At 36.9% G+C, this 27,844-nt stretch overlaps 1 protein-coding gene across 4 annotated transcripts in view; it reads left to right on the forward strand.

Moving 5' to 3' along the window:
* Window positions 1–27,844, forward strand: part of BCKDHB (branched chain keto acid dehydrogenase E1 subunit beta) — a 205,763-nt gene that overhangs the window by 44,480 nt on the left and 133,439 nt on the right. For 2 of the 4 annotated variants that reach the window (XM_058734547.1, XM_058734546.1), the window contains exons 4-8: window positions 4,325–4,458; window positions 4,700–4,855; window positions 7,442–7,550; window positions 20,681–20,778; window positions 22,811–22,921. In XM_058734547.1, coding sequence (XP_058590530.1) covers window positions 4,325–4,458; window positions 4,700–4,855; window positions 7,442–7,550; window positions 20,681–20,778; window positions 22,811–22,921 — 608 coding nt within the window. Of the gene's footprint in view, window positions 1–4,324; window positions 4,459–4,699; window positions 4,856–7,441; window positions 7,551–20,680; window positions 20,779–22,810; window positions 22,922–25,922; window positions 26,008–26,867; window positions 26,948–27,844 lie in introns of those variants that run through there. The other 2 variants (XR_009263089.1, XR_009263088.1) reach the window with 2 other exon arrangements.

A 27,844-nucleotide genomic window follows, 5' to 3' on the forward strand; every position in this document is an offset into this window, starting at 1 on the left:
TATTTGATAGCTTTGCCTTAACATCTGAGGGCATCTTAAATTTAACATCTCCAAAACTGAACTCCTGATATCTCATCCCAACATACTTCATAATTTGCCCTTTCTTAGTTAAGGGCAACTCTCTCCTTCAGGTTGCTTGACCTGGGCCAAAAGCTTTTAAATCATCCTTGGCATTTTTCTCTGACTCATACTCTACATCCATTTCATCAGCAAATCCTTTTGACTCTATCTTTAGACTATATACAGTCTCATACCTTTTCTGCAATTATGTGTCATCATCTCCCAACTGGAATTATTGCAGTATCCTGTAATCAGACTTGCTGTGTCCCTCTTGCCTTGTTAGAAGCTATTCACCAAATACCAGCTAAAGAGATGGAATGCAGTTGAGAGAATGGCATGATTTTGCTCAATGGCTTCCTGTCTCCCTCATCTACTTGTTGATTCACTCACTGTCCTAGTAAAAGAGGGCTTACAGTGATCGACAATGCCCTGTCTGCCCTGTGCCACCTCCCATCCCACCCTGTCTACTCTTCAGCTTCATCTCTTACCAGTATTTCTCTTACTCCAGATCAGGCACTCTGGACTTCTTACCTTTGTGCTGATGTAATAAAAATGCTCATACCCCAGGGCCTTTGCATTTACTAATCTCTCTGCCCAGAACATTTTATTCCCTCAGATATATGCACAGTACACTTTCTCAATTCCTTCAGCTCTTCCTGTATATGTCACCTCTCAGTGGGGCCTCCCTGATCCTCCTATTTAAAATCACAGTAGTCCTGCCTCCTACTTCTAATTACCTATTCCCTGCTTTACTGTTCTCATCTAATACACTATATGTTTTACTCATTTATTTTGTTTTTGTCTGTTTCCTCTGACTAGAATGTAAGTTACACAAGGATAGGGTTGTTCTATTTTGTTTGTTTATTCTCTGCATCTAGAATAGAGTCCCTACAATATTAAATACTTATAAATGTTTCAATAAGTATGTTAATTATTTTAATCTTTTTAGTATCATGATTCTTCCATTACAGAGAAGAAATTGGACCACAGAGAGTTTAGTAATTGGTGGAGATAGAACTGAAAATCAGATGTCTTGGCTCATGGTGCAATACCTGTATGTATTAATTTACCCATTGGGATACTGTGTGTATGAACCTTTTATCAGGTTAATTGCATTATCCCATAGAGGAAGTCATCAGTATTGTGCATTTTATGTGTGTTCTGTGCTCTTACCCTCAATCATTACCTTTCTGGGAGAAAATAGGAACAGATTTTAGTTCATGTCATTGTAGCTGTTGTTAAATTAAGCTGTTTCCTCAGACCAAGCATGTTTTTGAGTAATGGTTCTGAGAAACTCAACTTTGCCACCTTCTAGCAGAAAAAAAAAAAGGCTATATTTGCTGAGATGAAAAATACCTGAATCCAGGGAACTTGAAGCAGCAGGGAATAAATAAGAACACTGCATCTGGTTAAGGTGGCTCAGTTATTCCAGGGATGTGGATTCCACTGGAGGCACCTGGAATCTTTGTTCATTTTCTACTAATGAATTGTTCTTAGTTCAATGGAATTACAGATTTTCAGAAATGATCAAGCTTTTCTCAGTCAAATAGGGAACTGATGAGCGATAGAGGTCACAATTTCAGAAGATAGTCACAGATTGTGATGAGTATGAATCATGCTTTGAAGTCTCTGCAGCTGCTTTCAGAGTGCAAACTACAGGATGTGTCTGCCTGGCGTTTTCCAACACCTGCCCTCTTCATGGTTCATATTCAGAAGGCATGATTGAGCTGAGAGTGAATTCTGTGCACCAGGAAGAACTGGTATTCCTTGATTACAGAACTGAAATATGAATCCCTTATCTGTCCACAAACTTTGGGCTACCTGGCCAGACTCGTCATTACTTGTGTCCACACAGCTCCCTGAAATGAGGATTTTTCATGAAATGCTGATATTGGCCAAGAGGTAGTGAAATTCCAAAGGAGAATTGAACACTAGCAACATGTCCCTTGTGGTTTCAATGGAAAGCCTGAAGTGTTTATCAAGCTTTTTAATTTGAAGAGTCTCAAACTCCAAACTCTGTGTTCTCCTTAGTGGGTAGAGCAAATCTCTGCTCACCTCTTTGCACTTCCAGCTGTTATCTGCTGGACTCTTGGAGTCTTCTGCAGCCATAGAGGTCAGCCAAAGATTTGAGCGGAGTTTATGTGCAGGCTTTGGGGTGCTCCTATGTAGTGTTCTTCTTGTAGGGGCTTAGTCCCTCAATGTTCTGCCAGTGGTGGCCCTGGACCCAGTTCTCGGATATCTTGAGATAATAAAGACTGAGTCTGTCTTGTCTGAATCCTGGTAGTCCCCTGTCACAGAGAATGGGGAATCTCCTCAGGGGACAAGCCTTATAAATGTTGTTTGCCCACCGCTCTTCCTTTCTTTCAAAGGTTAAGCCCTCTTTGGTGTAGGCCTGCTTTTTGGCTCTCCAATGCCTTTAAGTAGTTGTTATATGTTGTCCAGAGTTTATAATATATGTGGGAGGATTAGTCTGAAAAAAGCTACTCTAGGGGCGCCTGGGTGGCTCAGTTGGTTAAGTGTCTGACTCTTGGTTTCAGCTCAGGTCATGATCTCACGGTTCGTGGGTTCAAGCCCTGCATTGGGTTCAGCAGTGTGGAACCTTCTCAGGATTCTCTCTTTCCCTGTCTCTCTGTCCCTCCCCCACTTGAGTGCATTCTCTCTCTCTCTCTCTCTCTCTCTCTCTCTCTCTCAAAATAAATAAACTTAAAAAAGCTACTCTACCATTATTGAATTCAGAACCTCAATGAGTTGATACATAGTTTTTATCATTCATTTCAAAATACTTTATAATTTCCTTATAATTTCTTCTTTGAGCCACAAATACTTACACATATTTAAACTTTTTTTCTAACATAGGATTTTCTATTTCTTTCTGTTATTGACTTCCAGCTTAATGTCATCATGCTCAGGGAACACACCCTGTATGATTGTCTTCCTTCAAAGTTTCTTGAGGTTGGATTTATAACCCAGTTTATGGTCAATGAATGTCAGTGTTCTGCTCACTCAGAAAGGGTTTGTATTCTTGGCTGTCAGGTGCAGTGTCCTGTTCATGTCAGGTCGTATTTACTAATTGTATTCAAATCTTACCTAGTCCTGCCTTATATTTTGGTAAGCTTTTTCTGTCCGTTACTGAGATGGATACAGTACTATGTCCAGCCATAGTGGGAATTTATCTATTTTTCCTTTTCATTCTGTTTTCCCTATTTATTTGGAGCCCATGTTGTTTCATGAGTATAACTTTAGAATTACGTCCTCCTTGTGACTTGACCCCTTTAATAGTATGAATTTTCTGGCTTTATCTCTGGTAATGCCTTTTCCCTTTAAGACTACTTTGTCTGTGATTCCTGTGGTGACACCAACTTGTTTGGTTAGGATATTCATTGTTTGTTTTCTTTCTTCCTTTTTACTTAGGACTTTTCTGTTACCTGTATTGTTTCAGTGTTTTCTTTTAAGTAGTTGGGTTTTGCTTTCTTTTGTCCCAGAGTGACAACCTTTCTTTCAAGTGAAACACTAAGATTACTTATGGTTAATATAATTATGTTTTATTTAAACTAGCCATCATGCTAGTTCTTTTCTCTCTTTTTTCTTTTTTTTCTTTCTTTCTAATTTTTTTTTTAACATTTATTTATTTTTGAGAGAGACAAAGCATGAGCAGCGGAGGGGCAGAGAGAGACAGAGACATAGAATCTGAAGCAGGCTCCACGCTCCAAACTGTCAGCGCAGGGCCCAGTGTGGGGCTTGAACCCACAGACCGCAAGATCATGACCTGAGCCAAAGTTATGATCCACCCAGGCATCTCTCTCTCTCTGCTTCCTTCCTCCCTCCCTCCCTCCCTCCCTCCCTCCCTCCCTCCCTCCCTCCCTCTTTCTTTCTTTCTTTCTTTCTTTCTTTCTTTCTTTCTTTCTTTCTTTCTTTCTTTCTTTCTTTCTTAGAAGGTGCAAGTGAGCAAGGGGCAGACAGAGAGAGAGAAAGAGAGAGAGGGAGAGAGAAGTGGGGTGCACCTGATACAGTGTGGCTAGTGTTTTTACTCTAGGTGGGGCTTAGGCTCACGCAATGGGAGGCTTGAACTCACAAAGTGTGAGATCATGACCTGATCCAAAGTCAGAAAGTCAGTGCCTAACGACAGGGTCATCTAGGCACCTGGTAGTTATTTTCTACTTCCTTCACCTATTCTATGCTTTTTTTCTCCATCACCATTTACTCCCTGAATTTTCACTTGTATTGTGTATTACATTACTCTCATTTGTCATACTCTTTTTATTAGGAAAAGATAGAGTTTTCAACACCCCATTGTGTGAACAAGGAATCGTTGGATTTGGAATTGGGATTGCAGTCACTGGGGCTACTGCCATTGCGGAAATTCAGTTTGCAGATTACATTTTCCCTGCTTTTGATCAGGTGGGAGGATTTCATTTTACTATAATTGAACATTTCCCAGACAGAGTTCGGGGAAGTATTGAAGTTTTGCCTCCACTTTCCCACCTCTAATCTTGGGAATTTTTTTGTTGTTGTCTTAGAGCTAATGTGTTACAAATTATTTTGTTATGGGCATATATTTAAAGATCTGATAAAATGGTTAAGGATATGGATGGGAATAAAGGACTCCTCATGACCCGTCCTTCCTCTCTTCCCCCCTCAGATTGTTAATGAAGCTGCCAAGTACCGCTATCGCTCTGGAGATCTTTTTAATTGTGGAAGCCTCACCATCCGGGCCCCTTGGGGCTGCGTCGGCCATGGGGCTCTTTATCATTCTCAGAGTCCTGAAGCCTTTTTTGCTCACTGCCCAGGAATCAAGGTATCCTCATTTGTGTGCTACATTTGATCTCTGTTGGATAGTTCCATTTTGGTTCATTCCGTTAACTAATGTGCTTATCTAGAGGAAAGCAAACAGGATTTATGGAATTTATGTGAATTTTGTTTTATTTTTAGAAAGAGAGTATTTATTTTAGATCAGCTATCCAATTCCCAGGTTTATGGAATATTCTTATTGAAGTAGCACTGGCTTAACCCTGACATTAATTTCACAGGCTTCAAAGAATAACATCATGAACATAGTTGGTTTATCCTCCCCCTCTTTCAAAGCTCTGTTTCTTTCTAATGGGCCTTTCTCACTTAAGTGATTCTGGGTTAATTTTAATAAATCTGTTTAGTGCATGCATATTTGCTTGAAAGTCAGAGGGATAGGACTTTTGCTTCATTCTAAGAAAAAACCTTTATTATCCAGATGTGGTTTCCAGTCCAGGTAAGGTAATACTTGATCAAACAAGGTTGAAGCATCTCTCTCTTCTTTTCTTTAAGTTTATTTTTATTTATTTTGAGAGAGATAGAAAGAGCAAGTGGGGGAGGGGCAGAGAGAGAGGGAGATAGAATACCGAGCAGGCTTTATGCGCTGACAGCCCAGAGCCCAATGTGGGGGTCGAACTCACAAATCGTGAATACATGACCTGAGCCACCCAGGTGCCCCAGTATGTCGTAATTTTTTCCATGATCTTTTTGATTTCTGTTTGCAAGAGCTTTCCAGGGAATCATGATAGAAACTCCTATATCTACCTAGGGCTGTGTGTGAGTTTGATAACATGAATTGGTTGTAAACATGTGTCTGTTTTATTTGTATTTTTTCTACCAGAGCAAAGTCACAAAGGTTTTTTTTTGTTTTTGTTTTTTCAATTGAGTAGAGGTTGCATAATTTTTCAATGTAAGCTAGAAGTGATAGGTTGGGACAGAAGCCACATTTGAAGTAACAGGTATTTTTGTGCTCGAGCTGAACATTCATTCACATTTATAGTTTAAATGCTTACCCAGCATTTTTTAGAATAGATTTTTGTTTCTCGATCCCTACTTTCTTTGCTTCCTTCTTTTCTCTTTTCTTTTTAATACCAAATGAAAACAGTACAAAATGCTAAAAACACATGAAGAAAGCAGACGAAGAGAAACTAAAGTAGGAACATAAAGACATTGTGTATTATGGTAAGCAATGTGTTCTGTTTTACAGAAAATAGTGAGATTTGTGCTATCTTTTAAAATGTTTATTTTTTTGAGAGAGAGAGAGAGAGAGGGAGAGAGACAGAATCTCAAGCAGGCTCCACACTGTCAGCGCAGAGCCTGACATGGGGCTTCATCTCACAAACTGTGAGATCATTGAGCCACCCAGGCGCCCCTGTGCTAGTTTTTCAAATCAGAATCCTTCTATTGAAAATGGTGTAAAATTGATTCTGAAAGCCAAATGTAGTTTGTTTCAAGGAATCTTAATTGAGTCTTTGAGATAAATTCAGATTTCTTTTAATAACTCTTCCTCTGTAACACTGGTATTTATGCAGTTGTGGAACAGTCATTAAAAACTAGACATAAGTTTGTGACTGGGGACAAAGTGGTGTAGTAAGACCTCAGGCTCTGGTTTCAAAACTGTGGGAGAATCCCTGGGGTAGCAAAGAGTATAACGTTGGGCAGATTATTTGGTCTTTCTTTTAATCCTTTGTCTCTCTCTTTCTAAATTGAGGAAAATAATAGCAGCCTCCTCATGGGTTGCTATGAACAGTAGTATCCACATGGAGTGCTTGGCCCATTTAACACATGTGCCACCTGCTGGTATCATCTGCTTCCTTGTCAAAGTCCTTCTCAAGAAGATCCTGGAGCCCTTTCCTCTCGACTGGAAGTGGGCAGTATCCACACTTTTCTTTCAGCTTTGCAATGTAACTGGACATTCTATTGCCCAGATCATAAAGTTCAGTGGATTATTTTCCACTTAGGAAATGAAGACCCTATTATTCATGGGAAAGGAGGAGATTTTCATATATTAAAATTAGAGAAGAGTTACACTTGAAAGTATCAGCAGAGTATTAGAAGATACTGACTACTTTGCTTTTTGCAGCTTCCTTTTATTATGTGTCTGCAAGTTTAGCTTTTTAAAAAAAATTTTTTTTAGTATTTATTTTTGAGAGAGAGAGAGAGAGACAGAGCCTGAGCCAGGGAGGGGCAGAGAGAGAGGGAGATTCAGAATCCAAAGCAGGCTTCAGGCTCTGAGCTGTTAGCACAGAGCCCAGCACGGGGCTCCAGCTCATGAACTGTGAGATCATGACCTGAGCCCAAATTCGGATGCTTAACCGACTGAGCCACCCAGGTGCCCTGCAAGTTTAGATTTTTAAGAGAAGAACAATATCTTAGTTACCAGAATATGGTGAACATCTGATAAATACTCATTTAACAGGTAGAATTTTTTTGGGGTGGGACAACATGTAAAATTTATAATAAGTGGGAATTAGGCTAAAAATACAAAATTTCTATAATTAGTAACAATTAGTTGCCGAAATATCAACCCTTTATAAGTGAGTTTACTGGGCTACATTTTGTACTGAAATTGTCTTTAAAAAATCTGTTTTTGCAGGTGGTTGTACCCAGAAGCCCTTTCCAGGCCAAAGGACTTCTTTTGTCATGCATAGAGGATAAAAATCCTTGTATATTTTTTGAACCTAAAATACTTTACAGGGCAGCAGGTAAAGGTTTCCTTTATTTGATAGTTGTGAATATCTTTATGTATTTTGTTTTACATAGCTCAAAAAAACTATAACTTTTTTATAAGCTTGATTTATATTTTCCTTATTTATAGAAGGTTCTGATTGCTCTCTTCTATACTTAGTTTGTCTTTCACTGTATATTTTATTTTAACTTTAGGGAAAATCCATCTAGCTGTTTTATGTTTTGATTGTGGAAACAAAGAAGCAATGTGAAATGTTAGTAAGAATATAGGGACTTATTTAGGTACATAGTAGATGCCTAGTAAATGTAGGTTGAATGGAAAAGTGAATGAGCGCATTGTGCCAAATAATATCTAATATCTTTCCAGCTAAAGTGTCTTTATAGGTCTTTATCTAAATCAGAATACATTTGGTAGTGAAAGGGGCACTGTTAATGCTGTGACATCAGGTCAACACTGGAATGACTGTCTAAGGCAAACTGAAATGTTCAGTTACATTTCCTTAAGTTCAAAATCATAATCCTGTAAACACTCATCTGTCAGCTATAATGGAAATTACTTATCAGCTATAATGGAAATTTTATTTATTTTAAAAAAAAAAATTTTTTTTTTCAACGTTTATTTATTTTTGGGACAGAGAGAGACAGAGCATGAACGGGGGAGGGACAGAGAGAGAGGGAGACACAGAATCGGAAACAGGCTCCAGGCTCTGAGCCATCAGCCCAGAGCCTGAGGTGGGGCTCGAACTCACGGACCGTGAGATCGTGACCTGGCTGAAGTCGGACGCTTAACCGACTGCGCCACCCAGGCGCCCCTATAATGGAAATTTTAAATATCAAACTATTCTGTCTAAAGTATATATTTTTATTATTTTTATTTTTTATTTATTTATTTTTTTAATGTTTATTTTTGAGACAGAGAGAGCCACAGCATGAGCAGGGAAGGGGCAGAAAGAGAGGGAGACACAGAATGTGAAGCAGGCTCCAGGCTCTGAGCTGTCAGCACAGAGCCCAACACGGGGCTCGAACTCACGAACTGTGAGACCATGACCTGAGCCGAAGTCGGACGCTCAACCGACTGAGCCACCCAGGCGCCCCTAAAGTATATATTTTTAAACCTAACTGTAAGCAAATGACAAAGACCCAGTTACCAGCTTTACTTTTTTAAACCTGATCTTAAGCAAATGACAAAGAGGTATATTTTATTTTGAATTCAAAGGACATTGCTTTGGCAAATATTTCTTTTTCTTGAATAGTTAGGCCTAACATTTTTTATCGTGATATGATTTGCATACAATAAAGTACACAGATATTAAGTGTTCAGTTTGGTAGATTTTTTGACATTCTTAGAAATCCAGGTAAAGATTGTGAAAACAAAATCTAGAAAAGTTTCATTACTCTAGGAAGCTCCTTCTGCCTCTTCCTTGCCGATCTATTCTCTTTGCACCAAACTTAGCCAGTTGCTGATTCTGTCCCCAGAGATAAGTTACACGTTTTGAGGGCTCATGTAAATGAGTCATACTCATGGGTATGAGTATACCCATACACCCTGGTGTATTGGGTAATACACCAGGAATGAAATTGGTGTGTCACAAGGTAGATGTAGATTTAACTTTGTAAGAATCTACTGAAGAGTTTTTCAAAGTGGTCATGTCATTTTATACTTTCACTGGAAATGTTTCAGAGTTCCAGTGCTCTTAAGGTAAACATATTTTAAATGGAATCTTTTCAGTTTTTAGGAACTCTGTTGTGATCTATATCTCATTATGGAATTAAAAATAGCATAAGAATTTAAAGTCTTGAGGTGGATAGGAAAACACTGATGGCATCACACTGAATAACTCTTTGATTGCTGATTACTGTGGATACTCTATGGGTATTATACTTGTAAGGCCAACCAACTGTTCAAGCCAATCAACGGATGCAGATTTTTTCAATACATATTTAATGAATGAAGTGAATAAGAAACTTGGAAAAGTAATATTCATTTTGCTGCAAATTTTGAAACCAAGATTCGTAAGGGAAATGTTTAATGTGACAGGATTCCAGCTAAGAGAAAGAGCTTGAGAAATTTTTTTTTTTTTTGGCCTGGGCCCTAGAAGAGATTATGAAAGACCCTGATGAGGAATGGGGCTCAAAAGTTTTTCAGAAGTTTCCCAGTGATTGATTATGTGCCATTTCAAGGACTTGAACTCTGAATCTTTTCTTGACCTCTAGGGGCTCAGTAAACAGAAAAACACAAGTTCTTTCACAGCTACAGAACTTCTCTGCAGAAGAGAGTAGGCGAGGAAAAAAGCTAGCCATCAAAATCTTTATATGGATGTTCTCTAGAGTTGATCCTTGGGTCAGCAGCATAAGCATCCTGGGAGCTTATTAGAAATGCAAGTTATAAAATTAATGTCTTCTGTAAAAATTTCAAGCATCAACAGAAAGTGAAAGTTCCTTTTCCCTACCCCAACAGCTTTTCTCAGACATTTTTGTGTGCATTTTTATTTGCATGCATATGTGAATTTATAGAACACATTTACATATAAACAGTTATATAAGATCATACTATAGACATTGTTCTGTAACTTACTTTTTGAGTGTTTTTCCATGTGTTTACATTTATACAAATCTGTGAATGTATAAAGCATATATAAACACATAATAAAAATAACATATTATAACTATTCTGTAATTTGCTTTACTTACCAATATGGTAATTTATTTTGGATATATTTCAATGTATACAATTTCAATGATTTAGCTGATTTTTAGTTCATAAATTATGGCACACTCAAAGGAATTTTATTCTTTCTCCTATTATGGAACTTCGAGTTATTTGTAAATTGTGCTTATTCTAAACCATGTTGAAGTAAACATCTCTTTTATTTATATGCATATATGTTTTATACACACAAACACACACACATGCACATGCATAGAAGGAAGAAATTACAAGCCTATGTTCTTTATTGTTTAAATTATAAAACCTATGTTTCTTAATTCCGTTCTTGTTTTTGAAAAGTCTCATATATTCATTGATTAAGCCCTGAGTAATAAATGATTAAAGCCAGACACTGCACTGTCTCTAAATGCAGTGGAAAAACTAGAAGGATAACGTATATTGACACAGGTCCTGTGGGGAGACAAACAGTTTACCTGTTTATGGCCTGAAAGCTAAGAATGAAAGCTGGAAATGTTTGCTAGGACATTTAACTTGAGAATACTAAGAATAAAAGTCTTGCATTTTTATTCTCTTGTATATCAGAATTTTGCTTGTTCTTGTATTTTTTTAAGACATCTTTTTTCTGTATTCTGTCATCATGAAAAATGTTAGTCTTCTTTGTTAGAAGTTCATCTTGAAATAACTGGTCTCAACGGTTTGTTACCCTCTTGGAAATGTCATCATAGTATCTGTGCCCACAGACTAGATGTCATTGAGAGCAGCGTTTAACCTGTTATTTCTAAATTATAGTTTTAGTTTTTAGTCTTTTAATTATATTTTTAGTTTTAAAGTCTTTGTTTAAGTAAGCAGAAAACATTAAAGCATTCTATTTCTTCTTTTTGCATCTTCAGTGTAATGATTCTTCTTTTCCAAGAACACGTTATCTCTATTTATTCTAACTTTTGTGTCCACTGATAAATTGTGTAGATATTGTAATTAGGTTTGACGCCTTTGTTGTTAGAGTTATTTTGAGATGCTTAGGGTCTTTTTTGCCTGTATGGTTGGGATATTTTTTTCCATTACATATTTCCAATAGGTTTTTATTACTGGTATATATATAGAAAAGGTATTGATTTTGTAGGTTAGTACTCCATTTGGAGACCATTCCCAATTCCCTGGTAATATTTTAGTTAAGTATCTTAGACTTTCTAGGTGGAAAACCTTATCTTCTATAGCTAATAATAGAGGCAGAGAGGGAGAGAGAGAATCCCAAGCAGGCTGCATGCTGACAGTGCAGAGCCCTACATGGGACTCAATCTCCCGAACCCTGAGCGAAAATCAAGAATTGGACGTTCTACCGACAAGGCCATCTAGGTGCCTCTCCACGGTGTTGAATTTTACCAAATTCTTTCTAGATATCTGATGAGATGATTATCTGGTTTCTCTTCTTTGATCTCTTGATGAGGATATATTTCATTAACCTATTTTCTGATGTTTCAATTCTTGTATTCCTGGGATAAATTCTACTTTATCAATGCATTGCTCTTTCAGCATATTGCTGGATTCAATTGAAGATTTTTTAAAAAGAGCTTTATGTTCATATGTAAAATTGGACCATAGTTTTCTCTATTTACATGTATGAATATAAGCATATATTTATGTGTCAAATTGGTCTATAGTTCATCATTCATTCAGAATCAGAAGTTACCCAAGTCTGGTTTCAGAATCAAAGTTGTTCCAGTCTTACAGGATGAACTGACATGCTTGCTTTTTCTGTGCTCCAGACTGGACTGAATAACTAGGAATGATCTGTTCTTTTTTTTTTTCAACATTTTTAATTTATTTTTGGGACAGAGAGAGACAGAGCATGAACGGGGGAGGGGCAGAGAGAGAGGGAGACACAGAATCAGAAACAGGCTCCAGGCTCCGAGCCATCAGCCCAGAGCCTGACGCGGGGCTCGAACTCACAGACCGCGAGATCGTGACCTGGCTGAAGTCGGACGCTTAACCGACTGCGCCACCCAGGCGCCCCAAGGAATGATCTGTTCTATAAGGTTTAATATAATTTGCTTGTAAAACTATCTGGTTCTTGCGAGTTTGGGGACACATCTTTGACTTTCTTTTGAGTATCTTTTATGGTTGTTGGACTACTACTTATTCTTGAGTAAATGTTGGTCATTTATATCTTTGTATAATGTATTTATTCCTTGGATTTTTAAACTTAGTAGTATAAAACTTTTCTTTCCTAGTATCACTTGATTAAATATATTAATGCATGTAAATTATTTATCATGCTTATCTGATAATTAATACTTGATAAATGTCGTGTACTAAAAGATGTTTCTGTATTTTTTAAAAATCTCCAATGACTTATTTTAATATTAACGATCTTAAGCATAAACTTTATGCAGCCTGTTGAGCCATGAGCACAACTCAGAGTGTTTGAATTAAGGAGAGAGAGAAAGGTAAAGATTTCAGAGAGCTTTAGCAGGAGAGGCCAGCCAACGTTCAGCCAGTTTCAGGAATAGCTGGTCCAAAATGGTTTTGTGAAGAGGGAGAGATTGATCTTGTGGTTTAGGATCTGTTGGTTGGGCAATTCAGTTTTCGCAAGAAGGTGGGGAAGAATAATTTCTGGGTCGGCAGTCATATCATGGCTACTCTAGGACATTTTTAATCCTTCAGGGACTCTTACAGATTATTTAGGATTATTTACGACATATGCTAGCTAGTTGGATGTGCATTGTATCATGTTAAATCAAACCAGTCTTCTACTTTTGATTATAGGCAGTTCTTAATATGTTTCTCAAAATGTGTGCAAAGGCAGATGTCTAAAAGTAAAATATGGACTTACGTGTGATAAACAGTGTTCTTTATGAAGAAAGTTAAAATATAAAATTTCCAGTTAAACCTCACCATGTGAACATAGTTGTCAATGACATAGCATACAGACAGTAATATTAACAAGCCAAAACTGAACTGTTGATTAGCAGATGGGGTGTTTTTAGTTGATATTTTCATAGCTGATCTAAAGAATTTTAAATTAGGAATACAAGGCACACAAAAAGCTCTTTAGGAGTTTTCATGTTTAATATATGTGAGTGTGCATTGAACAAAAAGTTAAAGATGTATAAATTACTTATACTTACAAGTTAGATAGTAAGCACTAAATTTTTAAGACCACTAGGGTTATATTTAGTAATTTTCACATACTTTTCACAGATAGAAATAAAGTGGTCAGGCTTATAAAAATTGCAGCTGGAAAAAGTTTTTTAATAACTTGAAATATGTATTAATTTTATCAATACTTTTTAGCATCCGTCAGTGTTGTATTTGAATTTATGGATTCTACCTAATTTATCTTTTTTATCTCTAGCATTGAATATAACTCGGGATTATGAAGTGACTATTAAGTAAATGATATTTGACTTAAGCCACTAGACTACAAATCATAGTTTCTGGCTGTGTAAGTATGCCTGGAGTCCTTCATAATTAGGTAGTTTTAATCCATAATTTGATATGAGGGGATTTATATGAAAGAAAAAGAAAGATATGAAGGAGTGACACACAGCACAACACACAGAGACCAACAAAGGGTGATATGTATGTGGAGAGTTTAAAGAATATTTGCTTTATTGAATATAAGGCCCATTTAATGTCTAAAAATTTAATTTGAGAAAATGAGGGTGAATTGCTAGAGGTCAATGAGAAATCTAGATTTAAATCTTGATTGGTTTCAGGGAAAATAACATTTATTTATTTATTTATTTATTTATTTAAAGTGTTTATTTATTTATTTTGAGAAAGAGAGCAAGCACGAGTTGGGGAGGGGCAGAGAGAGGAAGAGAGAGAATCCTAAGCAGGTTCTGCCCTGGCAGTGCAGAGCCCAACATGGGGCTCAGACTCACGAACCACGAGATCATGACCTGAGCCAAAATCCAGTGGGATCCTTAAACATCTGAGCCACCCAAGCACCCCAGCAATAATTTATTAAGATTATGTTTTCGGGGTGCCTGGGCGGCTCAGTTGGTTGAGTGTATGACTCTTGGTTTCGGCTCAGGTCATGATCTCACCATTGTAGGATTGAGCCCCAGAATCTAAAGCAGGCTCTGCACTGTCAGTGCAGCTCTAAACTCACTCACAGCACAGATCTATTTGTGAGATCACGTGACCCGAGTCAAAGTCAGGTGCTTAAGGGAATGAGCCACCCAGGCGTCTCCAGAGTCTCCACTTATTGTTGTCTCCTTAGTCTCCTTTTTTTTGGGATAGACCATTCTTTTGTCTTTTTTGTCTGTTATGACCTTCACATTTGGTAGAATGTCCTTCAGTCAGTATGTCTGATGTTTCTTCATGATTAAGTTCAGGTTATGTAGATATTTGGGCAAGGATACCCCTGAAGTGATGCTGTGCCCTTCTCAGAGTATCACGTTGTGATAACACATGATGGTGTTCTCAGCTTGCTTGTTTTGACTTTTCTGTTATTTGTATATACTACCCTACTGCTTAGAATGCCAACCTTTTGCTTTTGTGCATCTGATTATATTCATTCTTCAGGATCTATCTTTTTTTGTGGTTTTCTCTATTTGCTCTAGTTCATCTGCTTTCTCACTTTTCTGCAATCCTTTTACTCTAGTTCTCCGTAAGACCTTGACATGCTTATGGTGTGAAGACCTATGTTATCATGTGGCTGTGATCTTCAATCACTGTCCCTTCTAAGAGACTTCTCTGGTTTACTCCCTTGATATTGAGACTTACTGTATCAGTCTATGCTGTCCACACATGCTCCCAATAATCACCACCGGTTAAAATAGTATGAAAAGTTTAGTACTTAATTATTCTTTATTAAAAGTTAATTTTGTCTTTTAATTAGATAGTAATATTATAACAACTATTATAAGGACAGCTCATATTGACAAATAATATTGGTAACAGTATATTGATTTGGTCTTACTCATATAGACTGTTAATCTTTAGATTTTCAGTATTTTGAGGTGAAGAGATGATGGGAAAATTGGGGAATAATTTAAAAGTAATTACTACAATTACTATAATTACTATAGTAATTACTATAATTACTACAATTATACCAAAAAAATTCACTTAGTTTTCTTGTTCATATATTTTCTTACCTTTAACATCAGTGTTAGGAGGAGTTGTTGGTATGGAAGTGAAAACTGTTAAAAGTGTGATCATAATTAGTAGCCTCACCTGAAAGATTATTTGGAAAAATAATAATTATAATACAGAGATACTGGTTGATGGTTAAATATCAGTTTTATACAGCAAATGATAATAGTAGTAAGAATAACCGTTCCTAGAATGAAAAGTTTATAGTTTTAATGACTATAACAATGACATTGAATTATTTCAAATATAAAACTGTCTTCTTCCTAAGAACTGAAAGGATGACCACAGTGATTAACTTAATATGTCCTCATTCTGTCCTTATGACACGGTCGACAGACAAATACTGCTTTCCACAGTTTACAGATGGGATACTGGGGCATAAAAGTGCTACAATGCTTTCTAAGAGATCACCAATTTAGTTAGATGCACAGACAGGGTTGGGAATTGGGTTCTTGGTTGGGTGAATTTTCCTACCCTCTCCCATTAGACTGTAAATTCTGACAAATTCGGTAGACTTTCTCAGGTATGAAGATTTCCAATATGTTGTTAGTAATCAGGCAGCATTGAAGTAACATTTTAGAAATATACTCTGTTTCTTTTTAAGAAGAACATTTATGTTTTATCACTGCATCATGTATAATGCAACATGAATAAAGCCCTACTGACTTTCACATTTGTGAGGAAACTAGCATTACTGCAGATTAGTGCCAGGGCAGAGAAATGACCCTATTATCTCTGTAATGGTAATATTGTGCCTCACAGGGAAACTTGCATCATTAAGAGTGAGTTATTATTTCTTGCAGACACTTTCTGCATGTGTTATTAATATATGAAGCCAGAAGGAATTGAAAAGGTTTTCCTGGGGACTTTAGTATATAATTTAAAGCTTTCCCCTTTACCTGAAACAGCACATAAATGTATGTTGACTGGTGTTTGTAGATGCGCACACACGCACACACACACACACACACACACACACACACACACAACTTCACACCTCCATTTCTTTGTACACATCTTTGCTTTCTACATAGAATTCCCTTTGTATTTTCTCATCATCTCCAAGACCCCTGTCAATTGTGCCCTCCATGGTGGTACCGCTTCCTTGATTCTTACAACCAGGTTGTTGCTTCCCTCTGTATTCCTAGGGCAATTTATCCCTACCACTGTCTCTTGTTTTTGTTTGCTGATTGTGTCTTCCCATCTTCATACCTCCCAGTTGAGTATGTGCTTGTCAAAGACAGGGACTGCCTCTTTTAATTTCATATTCCAGTACGCTGTGTGATACCTGTATATATTGGCTATACAATAACTATTAAATGAATAAAAATATATAATACATAGTATATACATTTATATACAGCCTTATTTTAAAAATGTGTTTAAGATGACAAAACAAATTACAAGAAAATTAGAAGGAAAAAAGTGGGAGGATGAGGAAAAAAATTGGGGCGGGCATGAGCTAATTCATGCCATGAATCTGTAAGTATATATGTAATGTGACTGTAAGTGCATTTGCAATTACAAAGGAAACATATATATGGAATTTCCAATGTATGTTTTAAAAATCTGATATTTGAGCAAAAAATTGCATTTTTTAATTTTGGTTTTAGAGTTCTTATTTTTCTGGGTCACACATTTGTGTTAATATATATCTGATATTGAAGGGTTTGTCTGGAATATTCATTAGTGCTACGATTTGAATGTAATCAGCATTTGGTGAAATGGAATAGTCTCATTTGGTCCCACTGCTATGAAAACAGGATTCTGTAATATGACTGTATAGGGGCTCTTCAGTTCTTGAAGTTTTCTGCTGTAACTCCTCTTACCTGTTCTCTTTCAAAAATCACATAGTCATGGAGTAGGAATGCAAGAATGCTTATTTGTAATAATAAGCTTCTCTTGGAGTAAGTATCTTTTACATTGGGGTAGCTAAGGTACTTGTGAGTTACGGCTTACCCTCTAAGTGACCTGTGTGCCACGTTTAAATAAACAAACATATTAAAATTGTATTCTTATTCTCCGGCTCTCAGGATTAAATTTATGTGACTCTAGTAGATTTTTTGGTTGTTATTAATATGAGACTCTTCTTGAATATAATTCCCTGCACAATTTTGTTGATGGAGAACAATGTCTTGTTTGCCATCTCATTCCTTAATTAAGTGTTAAAGTAATGAGGTCTTATTATGCTGGGTAATTTATTTAATACAATGAAGCAGTTAGTCACTCACTGGCAATTTCTCAGAGGAAGTGGGCCAAGATGCTAACCCACTTCTTTTAGTGTGCCAGCCATTAGAATTGTGCGTTCCAGGGATTTGCTAATCAGCTGGCAACTGATATAAAAGGCGGGAAAGACGGGACTCTTGAATGACAGCCACTGACTCACTGAAAAGACAGTGTGTGTACTGGCTTCAAGCCTTGTCTATTGGTATGCAGATCTTGCTGCCCTAGGAAAGATGACTTGATGATGACAAAGAGCCTATGGTGCTACCTTTCACGGGTTTGCTGGATATCATCAGCAAACTACCATCACTTTGGTTTAGCAACTGAGAACTGCTAAGTAGAATATACTACTCCAGTTGAATGTTTGTCTTCCTTCTGTGTGTTCCTTTATCCAGCCATATATCTGTTGGTTCATCTGTCGATCAAATACTGGATTTAAGCTGTCAATAAATGGGCTGGAATTAACCTCTGAAAGCACTGTTTAGAATTGAGGTTGGCAAACTTTTTCTATAAAGGAAGAGGTAGTAAGAATTTTAGCCAATAGGCCATGCTATCTTTTGTAACTACTCAATTCTGCTGTTGTAGGTTAAAAACAACCATAGATAATATATAAATGAATGGATGTGGCTGTACTCCAGTAAAATATTGTTTATAAAAATTGACTTGCTTACTCCTGGTGTGGATGGAAGTATCTGGCTCAACATAATTTGTGTGCTACACAAGAACTTTTAAAGAAATGCTTTTAATTCTTATGATTTTAAAAAAAATTTTTAACGTTTATTTATTTTTGAGAGAGATGGACAGAGCATGAGCAGGGGAGAGGCAGAGAGAGGGGTAGACACAGAATCTGAAGCAGGCTCCAGGCTCTGAGCTGTCAGCACAGAGCCCCATGCAGGGGCTTGAACTCACGAACTGTGAGCCAAAGTTAGATGCTTAACCAACTGAGCCATCCAGGCGTCCCTGCTTATGAGTTTTCTAACACAGCTTGTGTCTCATGTTTGTTAGTTAGCTTACTTGTCATCTGCTTTGAGTAGTTTTGTGGATTTTAGTGTATAGTTTAAATGTATTGGTGATTTTAAAAATATTCATTTCTTTCTCTGGCATTGATTATAGAAATGTTATTGGATTGGAAATATAAAAAAAAGAAAAGAAAAAACTTTCCACATCACTGAGAATAGTACCATTAAATTTGATAGTATTTATTTATTTATTTATTTTTACATTTATTTATTTTTGATAGACAGCGAGAGACAGAGCACAAGTGGGGGAGGGGCAGAGACAGGAGGAGACACAGAATCTGAAGCAGGATCCAGGCCCTGAGCTGTCAGCACAGAGCCCCTAAATTTGGTAGTTTTTTAAAAATCATTTATAAGTAAAATCTATATTTTTGACATGAAAACATGGCCAAGATATGTTGCCATGTGAAAAAATAGTGAGATGATAGAAGACTTCTGAACAGGGTGTACAATGTGATTCTATATGTGGAAAAAAAGATTCACATGTGTTGATAAGTGTGCATACTTGACTATTATAAATATCTGAAAAGACACTGAATCAGTCATGGTTCTTCACTTTCAAGCCGAGATCAACTCTGGCCAATATAAAAGCAGAAAAGATTTATTGAAGGATAATGGATAGCTGAGATATCTTTGCAGTGCCTAAGAGCCAGGCTTAGAGGCCATATGTCTAAAGCAATACCCAAAATTCCACCGCATAACTGGTTTTGCAAAGATGCCCCAGCACCTATTGGTGGATGTGGAACTGCAGTCTTGAATATTGATACCACTGAATCTGAATGCTGGATCTGCCTCCACTGTTACCCATACTCTAGGATGAGTTCTGGGTACTTGCTGCTCTTCTGTGTCATCAGCTTCCATTTCAGAGTCTGCCTTTGATTGGCAGAGCCCACATGTTGTGCCCTAGCTGCAAGGGAAGCTGAGAAAGTGCATATGTGGACCTTACTTCTGTAGTGGATAAAGTGCCTTGCCTCATCAGATGGGGCATTTCCCCAATTTAGGAAGAGGGTTAAGAAGCGTGGATGACAGAAAGAATGAAAGCTGTCCCCGCAGACACCCAGGAAGTTGTTGGTATTGATTACTTCTGGGCAGTGGAGTTGGAAGAACTAACTGGGGCTCAGAGGGAACCTTTTTTTTTTTTTTTACTCTTCTTTGCTCTTTGAATTAAAAAAAAAAAGATTAAAACAACAATGATAAAAGATTATGGGGAAAGTCAACAAAAGGGAACTATTTTTCCCCACCACTTCTGCTGTTTCACTGCTCTCACATGGAATTCAAGAGGGCTTCCTAGCCTAATGGGGCAATTCCATCAACTTCCTACTCAATTTCATTTAAAAATTCACCTTATGATTTCCTCTGGAATTCAGTCAACTCTATATTGCTTGTGTTTGGTTGGGCAGAAATAATCATGAAATAGTTTTCTCTGGGATACCAGTGGCTTATGCTTCCTTGAGCCCGGTAGAGCTGCTTTAGCATATCTCTTCGAGATCTACAGGATTCAGCTCTGAAAATTAGGGTGTTGTCGGCTGCCATAGTGGATGAAGTGTTCATAGATGTAAGGCGCAAAAATAAAATATGCTTAAATATTTGGCCCTACTATGTATGTTTCATTTTTCAAACCTCCATAAATTTGCTTCTTGATAGAAAACTTGTCTGAGAACTTATTTCAGTCTGATCAAGTTTTAGCAGACATGTTAAAATTTTTTTTAGAATGGTTTTAGATTTACAGAAAAGGTATGGAGATAGTACAGGAGAGTTCCCATATACACCACATGCAGTTTTCTGTATTATTAACGTCTCCTATTAGTATGGCATATTTATTACAGTTGACACATATATTGACACATTGTTGACCAAAGCCCTAACTTTAAGTAAGATTTGATTAGTTTTTGTCCAAAGTCCTTCTTCTGTTACAGGATAGCTGATATATTTTATACATTTACATTGTACTTTTTCATATGTGTAGTGATGTCATGGAGCCATATAATAAATGCTATTTCTGTTTTAAATAACTTAGGGAATTTGGGGGAAGAGTAAAATAAAGCTTTGCCACAATGAAATTCTTATATTCTCTTATGCACAAATGCCACATGAAAAAAAAATAACTTTTTATTTTTTTCCCCCATTACATATTCAGTTGAACAGGTTCCTGTAGAACCATACCACATCCCCCTGTCCCAGGCTGAAGTCATACAGGAAGGGAGTGATGTTACTCTAGTTGCCTGGGGCACTCAGGTCAGTAACATTTATAAGAACCAATAATGTCCATATTGTGCTTGGAAGCTCTCATTTTTAATCCTGATACTATAAAAATTTAAAGTGTTTTTCTTCTGTCTCAAATTTTAGTCTTGCTTGTGCTACATCTGTATTTGGTATTGATTTCTGGTTGAAAGTGAGGTGCCTATTCAGTTATATTAAAATATATATGAATGTGGTAAAGCCATTAAAATCTGTTGAGTTTATGCAAATGGATTCATTCAAAACTGTTTCTTTTGAGGCACATATTATACATCACTCACTCTGGCTTCTGCACTTGACCTGGTGTCTTTTTCATCACATCTGCTGCCATCTCATGTGATTATGTAGCTGGCCACGTGGGACATCTAGTGATCCAGCGTCTGAGTTCTATACCTTCCTCTGTTCCAGCGAGCCTCAATTCTGATCTGTCTCCATTTTCCCAGTGCTTGTCATGCTGCCCTGCCTCCAGACTTTGAAACTCGGGACTCTTTGCTCCTCTGGCCATAGACTTCTATCTTTGACTTTTCTCTCTCCTTCCTTTAAAGAAATGGTCCATTTTTCTTTCTTCTGTGTAAAGGAAATACTTATTTTTAGAAAATTTGGTGCAACGTTAAATAACGAAAATAATAGAAATCATTTATAATACCACAACCTCCTACTCTCCTCTCCACTCGATGTTTGGCTTGGAGAGCCAGTCCTCCTGGTTTCTTACCTCCAGTGGGAAAATCTTGTATCTGTATCCCTTTCATGCAGCATGCATCCTTGCCTCTCTTTGTAATAGGGAAGTTAGTGTATTGGATACTATGTCCTATAACTTGCTTTTTCCTCATACCTTCCATGTCTGCTGCCACTCCTTTCTTCTTTCTCTTTGTACTCAAAAGAAGAGGTGTCTGGTTTTTATACCTACCTCTACAAATCTTTCAGATTATATTCTCTTTTACCTTCTCCAGGTCTATAACTTACCAGCTAGTCCCTTCTCTCTTTTGCATCTTCATTTTCTTCTTTCCACGTCCCTTTTATTAACAAGGTGTATATTTCTTAGGGGCGCCTGGGTGGCTCAGTCGGTTAAGCGTCCAGCTTCGGCTCAGGTCATGATCTCACAGTTCATGAGTTCAAGCCCCCGCATCGGGCTCTGTGCTGACAGCTCGGAACCTGGAGCCTGCTTTGGATTCTGTGTCTCCCTCTCTTTCTGCCCTTCCCCTGCTTGTGCTCTGTCTCTCTCTGTCTCAAAAATAAGTAAACATTGCAAAAAATTTAAAAAGGTGTGTATTTCTTCTCTATCTAAAAAATACCTTTTCTCTACCCTGCTTTTCCCTTAAATACCAGTACATCTCCTCCTTTCTTTTATCACTAAACTTGAACAACCATTTTCTACTACCTATATTTAATTCCTTAACTTCCTTATGTTCTTGTACCTATGAGTTCTGTTCCCACTAATTTACTACAATTATTTCTGCTAACATTCCTAATTTTCTAATGATTAAATCCAACCCTTATCCCATATTGCTATGGTGTATGATATTGGCTGCTGTTTTTATGAAACACTTTCTTCTTTAGTTTCTGGGAGATATTGTCTCCTGAGTTTTCTTCGTGTTTTTTGTTGTTGTTGTTGTTGTTTTCTTTCTTTCTTTCTTTCTTTTTTTAAAGTGAGCTCCTCCTTCTCTATTTTCCCCTTAAATGTTGGTCATCTACAGGGTTCCACAATCTGCTCTTTACTTCTCCTTCCTCATGCCCTCTCTAGAAACTCAACCTACTCCTGTGACTTTACCTTCTGAATGCTGATATCTTTAGAATCAATGTCTCTATCAATGACTGCTCTCCTTTTCTTTGAGAACATCTTTCCAACCGTTTTCTAGACATCTGTGTTTGATTATTTTGGTAGAATATGGGGTTCAACATGTCTAAGATGTTTAATTCTTCATGAAAATCAGTTTCTCTGACTTTAAACACTGTTTCTATTAATGATATCAGAATTCAGTTAGTTTTTCAGGTCTCAATCTCTAGTTATTCTCTGCTGTTTTTATTTCAGGTTCATGTCATGCGAGAGGTGGCTTCCATGGCTCAAGAAAAGCTTGGAGTGTCTTGTGAAGTCATTGATCTGAAGACCATACTACCTTGGGACATGGATACAGTTTGCAAGGTATGAATACAGTTTGATAGGGTGTCATTTCCTTAAACTCTTGGGGAATATTTACTGGCAGTTTGCAGAGTTGTTTTGAAATTTTGAGCTTCATGAGCACTTTCACCTGATTGAAAACTTTAAAAATTTACACCGTGACAGAAGCATGTGGTGTATAATCAGTTTAATGCTCAAGGAAACCAATCACTTGACAGTTTTTCCCTTCCATAGTTCTCTGTTTAAAATATTACAAAACTGGAGTAGTGCAAATAGGAGCATTTCAGGTATGTTGAAAGTCACCTGTGTTTTTAACTATTTATCACTTGAACTACTTAGGATTTGATAAGCATTGTTTAATATAGTCTGCTAAATGGTTTGGCTAAATTTTCATTGTCTCCTCTCCAAAAGAGAGGAGATGGATTATGTTCAAAACAAAACCAAACCAAAAAAACCCCTCTTTGCACGGTCTTAATACTGTGAATCACAGTTTAAATGTTATGTTGTGGGATTCTGGCTGCTCTTAGTTTTCTGTCTAAGCAACCGCTTGGTAGTCCCTTCTCAAGAATATAGTTCGGTTCCCATTTACTTGGCTATAACTGATATCTTTCATATTAACGTACAGATAAACATTCCCACTGTGGTATGTAAGGAAGATTAAGCCCTTTTTTTTGTGATGGTAGTATCTACTAAAGTTTAGGTAATGTTGCATATATTACTTTTCCTTGATTTACTGTTATAACAAGTGAGTCATAAGACTGAGGGTATTTTACATTTATTTTTTTAAGGAGTATTAAAATTTTTTATTATTAGAAGTATTCTTAGAATATATGTATAAGACAAAGAAGGAGGGAAATGACCATGAAGTATTAAAAGTTAAGCCAGAAATTTAATTCTGCAGAGGCTGGTTTATGTATCTTGATTTTTTTTTTTTACCAGTTTATTTCACAGCATTTATTGAGTACCTACATTAGCGAGTGTTCTAATAGACATATAAAATTAAGTAAGACAAGTTCCTAGAAGATTATTTTCTAGGAAACAAAAAACACTTTTTTTTAAATTTTATTTTTTATTTTTTAAAATTTATATTCAAATTAGTTAGCATAGAGTGAAACAATGATTTCAGTAGATTCCTTAATGCCCCTTACCTATTTAGCCCATCCCCCCCTCCACAACCCCTCCAGCAACCCTCAGTTTGTTCTCCATATTTATGAGTGTCTTCTGTTTTGTCCGCCTCCCTCTTTTTATATTATTTTTACTTCCCTTCCCTTAGTTCATCTGTTTTGTATCTTAAAGTCATCATATGAGTGAAGTCATATGACATTTGTCTTTCTCTGACTGACTAATTTCACTTAGCATAATACCCTCCAGTTCCATCCACGTAGTTGCAAATGGCAAGATTTCATTCTTTTTGATTGCCGACTAATACTCCATTGTGTGTGGTGTGTGTGTGTATATATATATATATATATATATATATATATATATATATATATACCACATCTTTATCCATTCATCCATCAATGGACATTCGGGCTCTTTCCATATTTTGTCTATTGTTGATAGTGCTGCTATAAACATGGGGGTGCATGGGTCCCTTTGAAACAGCACACCTGTATCCTGTGGATAAATGCCTAGTAGTACAATTGCTGGGTTGTAGGGTAGTTCTATTTTTAGTTTTTTGAGTAACCTCCATACTGTTTTCCAGAGTGGCTGCACCAGCTTGCATTCCCAAACATTTATTATTTTTAAAGAAGTTTAGCATTCTCCTAGCTTTTATAGGCTGTTTCTTAGGTTAGTCACGTGAAAAAAAATCTGCAACTACTACTGATGTAAAAGTACAGCATAGGTTATATTTAGGTAAAGATTGTTTTATAATTTAATGAAAGATTTAAGATTTGTTATAGTAAATGTTCCGTGGACTCACTTGACATCATCTAAACACTGGACATGGTTACAAATGGTTTCAACAATATTCTAAGTCTTTATATTTGTAGCTTCCATCATTAAGGGCAGTATTTTAGGTTGAATTATTCGTAACTGCATGAAAGTAATGCTTCTTTAGGCTTTTTCAAATCGAGTCAGATGCGGGGTTTTCTTTTAAGTAGCCAGCTGTTCCAAATCATGGAAAGCTGGAACTGATAGCCTTTGCCCCAGAATGGGCTTCTTTTTTTGCAACTGTACCCCACTTATTCTTGGAGTTTATATTTATAAAGTGAAAGGTGCTTTTGTATGGGAATATAATGTTTTGTTATGGTACAGTGGGGGTACTGATATATGGGTAGGATAAGTACTTTTAAACTTTATTTACATTTTTATATGTCCAAACAGAGTTTGTAGCAGCTTATGGTAAAACACAAATGTAACAACACTCCAAGCTGATAATTGGGAAGGTAATGAAGAGAGAGGAAAAAGAAGGGGGAAATTATTTGTTTACATTTCTCTCTACATCACTTGCTTGTGTGGAACTCCCCCTCCTCCTTTTATTAAATCTACTGGTTGCACCTTTGTATGGTCCTGGAATGTAGGTCCTATTTCCTTAGGGCTCTTTACTATTGGAAAAGATGAAAGAGGAGACTAGAGACCGCTGCTGCAATGAGAAGGTGATGCATCAAACCTCTGAGTCGCCAGCATCCTCACTGTAGTCTTGTGTTCGGGTGCTTTCATCTTGCCATTGTCTGGTTGATGACCCTCCAGTTATGACAGTGAAAGCCAGCTTGTCATATCTTGATTACTTTGGGTTCTTTGACTCTCTTCCCTGCTGGTCATGGTGATCTTGTTTTTTCCTTTCATGTATCAAAGGAAAGTTTTGATACTTGGCATCTTTCTAGGATTTGGAGATAACTTTAACAAGAGGGCCCTATAGCTAAACCTCATTAAAAGTGAGGCTTTCGTTGTTGTTGTTTAATTAGAGTTAAGTTTTTCTTTATGAATTCCATGGTAATCAAAATTTATGTTTATTATCTCTTTCAGTTAGTGCTGTGTTTTATCTTTTTTTTTTTTTTTTGTCTTATGATAAAATCAGATCCCTCAACTCTGTTCATGACATGTTAAGCTCAGCACCAAAATGCATCTTTCTGGAAAACCTAATCAAGAAAAGCCTATTAAAGGTAAAAAAAAAAATCCTTATTGAAAATACACATTAGCACACTAAGCATAGTAAAATGACTCTGGGACAGTTGAGGAATTGGTTAATGAAGTCTGAATTTAACTGCATTTTTAAAAACATAGTCCTACTTTTTGCTTAAGCCTTGAAGCATTGTTTGGAAGTTATAATTTTGAAAAATTGCTTGGGGACAGAAAGCAGCAGAGTTTTTGAATGTTGCTCCAGGGAGCTACAAAATTGGAGACCTGAGTAGATCTAAGAACCGTAGTTCATTTATTTAATTCTGAACCTGATATTAAAGGGCTAAGCTGGAAACCTCTAAAAAGCAGAATAAAAATTCCTGAGTTTTGAGTTGCCTAGGAGACCAAGACCTACCCCGAGGATTTGGGGTATGAGTGGGGTGGGGGAGAACATCAGTGAGGAGAGTTGAAGGCCCTGAAGTGAGTGGCAAATGGACTCTTTTTACTTGGGGGCACCTGCCAAGTAAGTTTCAACTAGAAATTGAGAATCCAAGTGTATAGACTCCATATTTGATTGGGTTGCAATGACAGAATGGGAAACTTGGTGGGATTGTGTGTGTATGTGTTAAATACACAGTTAGTCTTCCATTAAAGATATTTGCCAAATTTTAAACCTGTGTATGGTGGGCGCTAAGCAGAAAATAAATACCTAAAAGGCCAAGCCATCACTGGAGACTAAAGTGTCAAAGACCAATCATACTCTCAGTTGAAAGCTGTAGAGTCAGGTCTTAGGATATGAATCAAACCAGAAGTAGATCACAGCTTCCCCAGTCCGCAGCAGTCTCACCCCCTCTCAGTTCCTTTCCTGGATTAATGTAACTTACCTTATGCTCTGTCTGCCCAGCAGAATGAGGAAACAGTCCTCCCATCATCTGGAACCTCTATGAATCTGCATTCAATAAAAAATTACTAAGTATATGAAGAGACAGGACCATTTGATTCAAAACCAAGAAAAAACACAAACAATAGAAAGCAGAAACACAGGTGATCCAGATACTGGAGTTAGCAGACAAGGACTTATTTATGTTTAGGAACATAGAGGAAGAAAAGGAACAAAAGAGGTAAGAGTGTGGAGAATAATCCTAGAGGGTTGGTTGTGTGTGTGTGTGTGTGTGTGTGTGTGTGTGTGTGTGTGTGTGTGAGTGAGAGAGAGAGAGAGAGAGAGAGAGAGAGAGAGAGAGAGAGAGAACATTTTAGAACCAAAGAAATATTTGTCAATAACATCTCAGTGGATGCGTTTATAAAGTTATTGGACTTAGAACATGATAGTATTAATGAACTAGAAGGCAAGTATATAGAAAATGTTTAAACTCAAGCACAGTTTGATTGATTGGGTGAAAATAAAATAGACTAAAACAGAAGGGAGCATAAAACACATTGGAGATCTGGTCAAAGGATCTGTCCCATATATGATTTGAATTCCAGAAGGAAAAGAGAGAATGAATTGGTCAGAAACAATATAAGAAGTATTTCTCATGAAACCTTCAGGACATCACTATAGTCAAGAAGATTTGTGAACCTCTAACGATGTATTAAAAAAAAAAAACCCACACTCATGTACACAATGGGATGACATCTTAACTTGCTGAGGATGCCAACGTAACATTCTATACCCAGTGAAAATATACTCTTAAAATTAAAATGAAGTAAAAAATACTTTACACAAATATAAATTGAGAGAATTAATCACCAGCACATTTTCACTAAAAGAAATACTATAAGGGAGTTCTTTAGGCAGAAGGAAAATGATCCTTGAAGACAGTGAGAATGGGGCTTACATGAAGTTAAAATATTCCATTGTTCTAGGATTATTAAATGTAA

This window comes from Neofelis nebulosa, chromosome 6 (genome assembly GCF_028018385.1).
Source record: "Neofelis nebulosa isolate mNeoNeb1 chromosome 6, mNeoNeb1.pri, whole genome shotgun sequence".
NCBI lineage: Eukaryota > Metazoa > Chordata > Mammalia > Carnivora > Felidae > Neofelis > Neofelis nebulosa.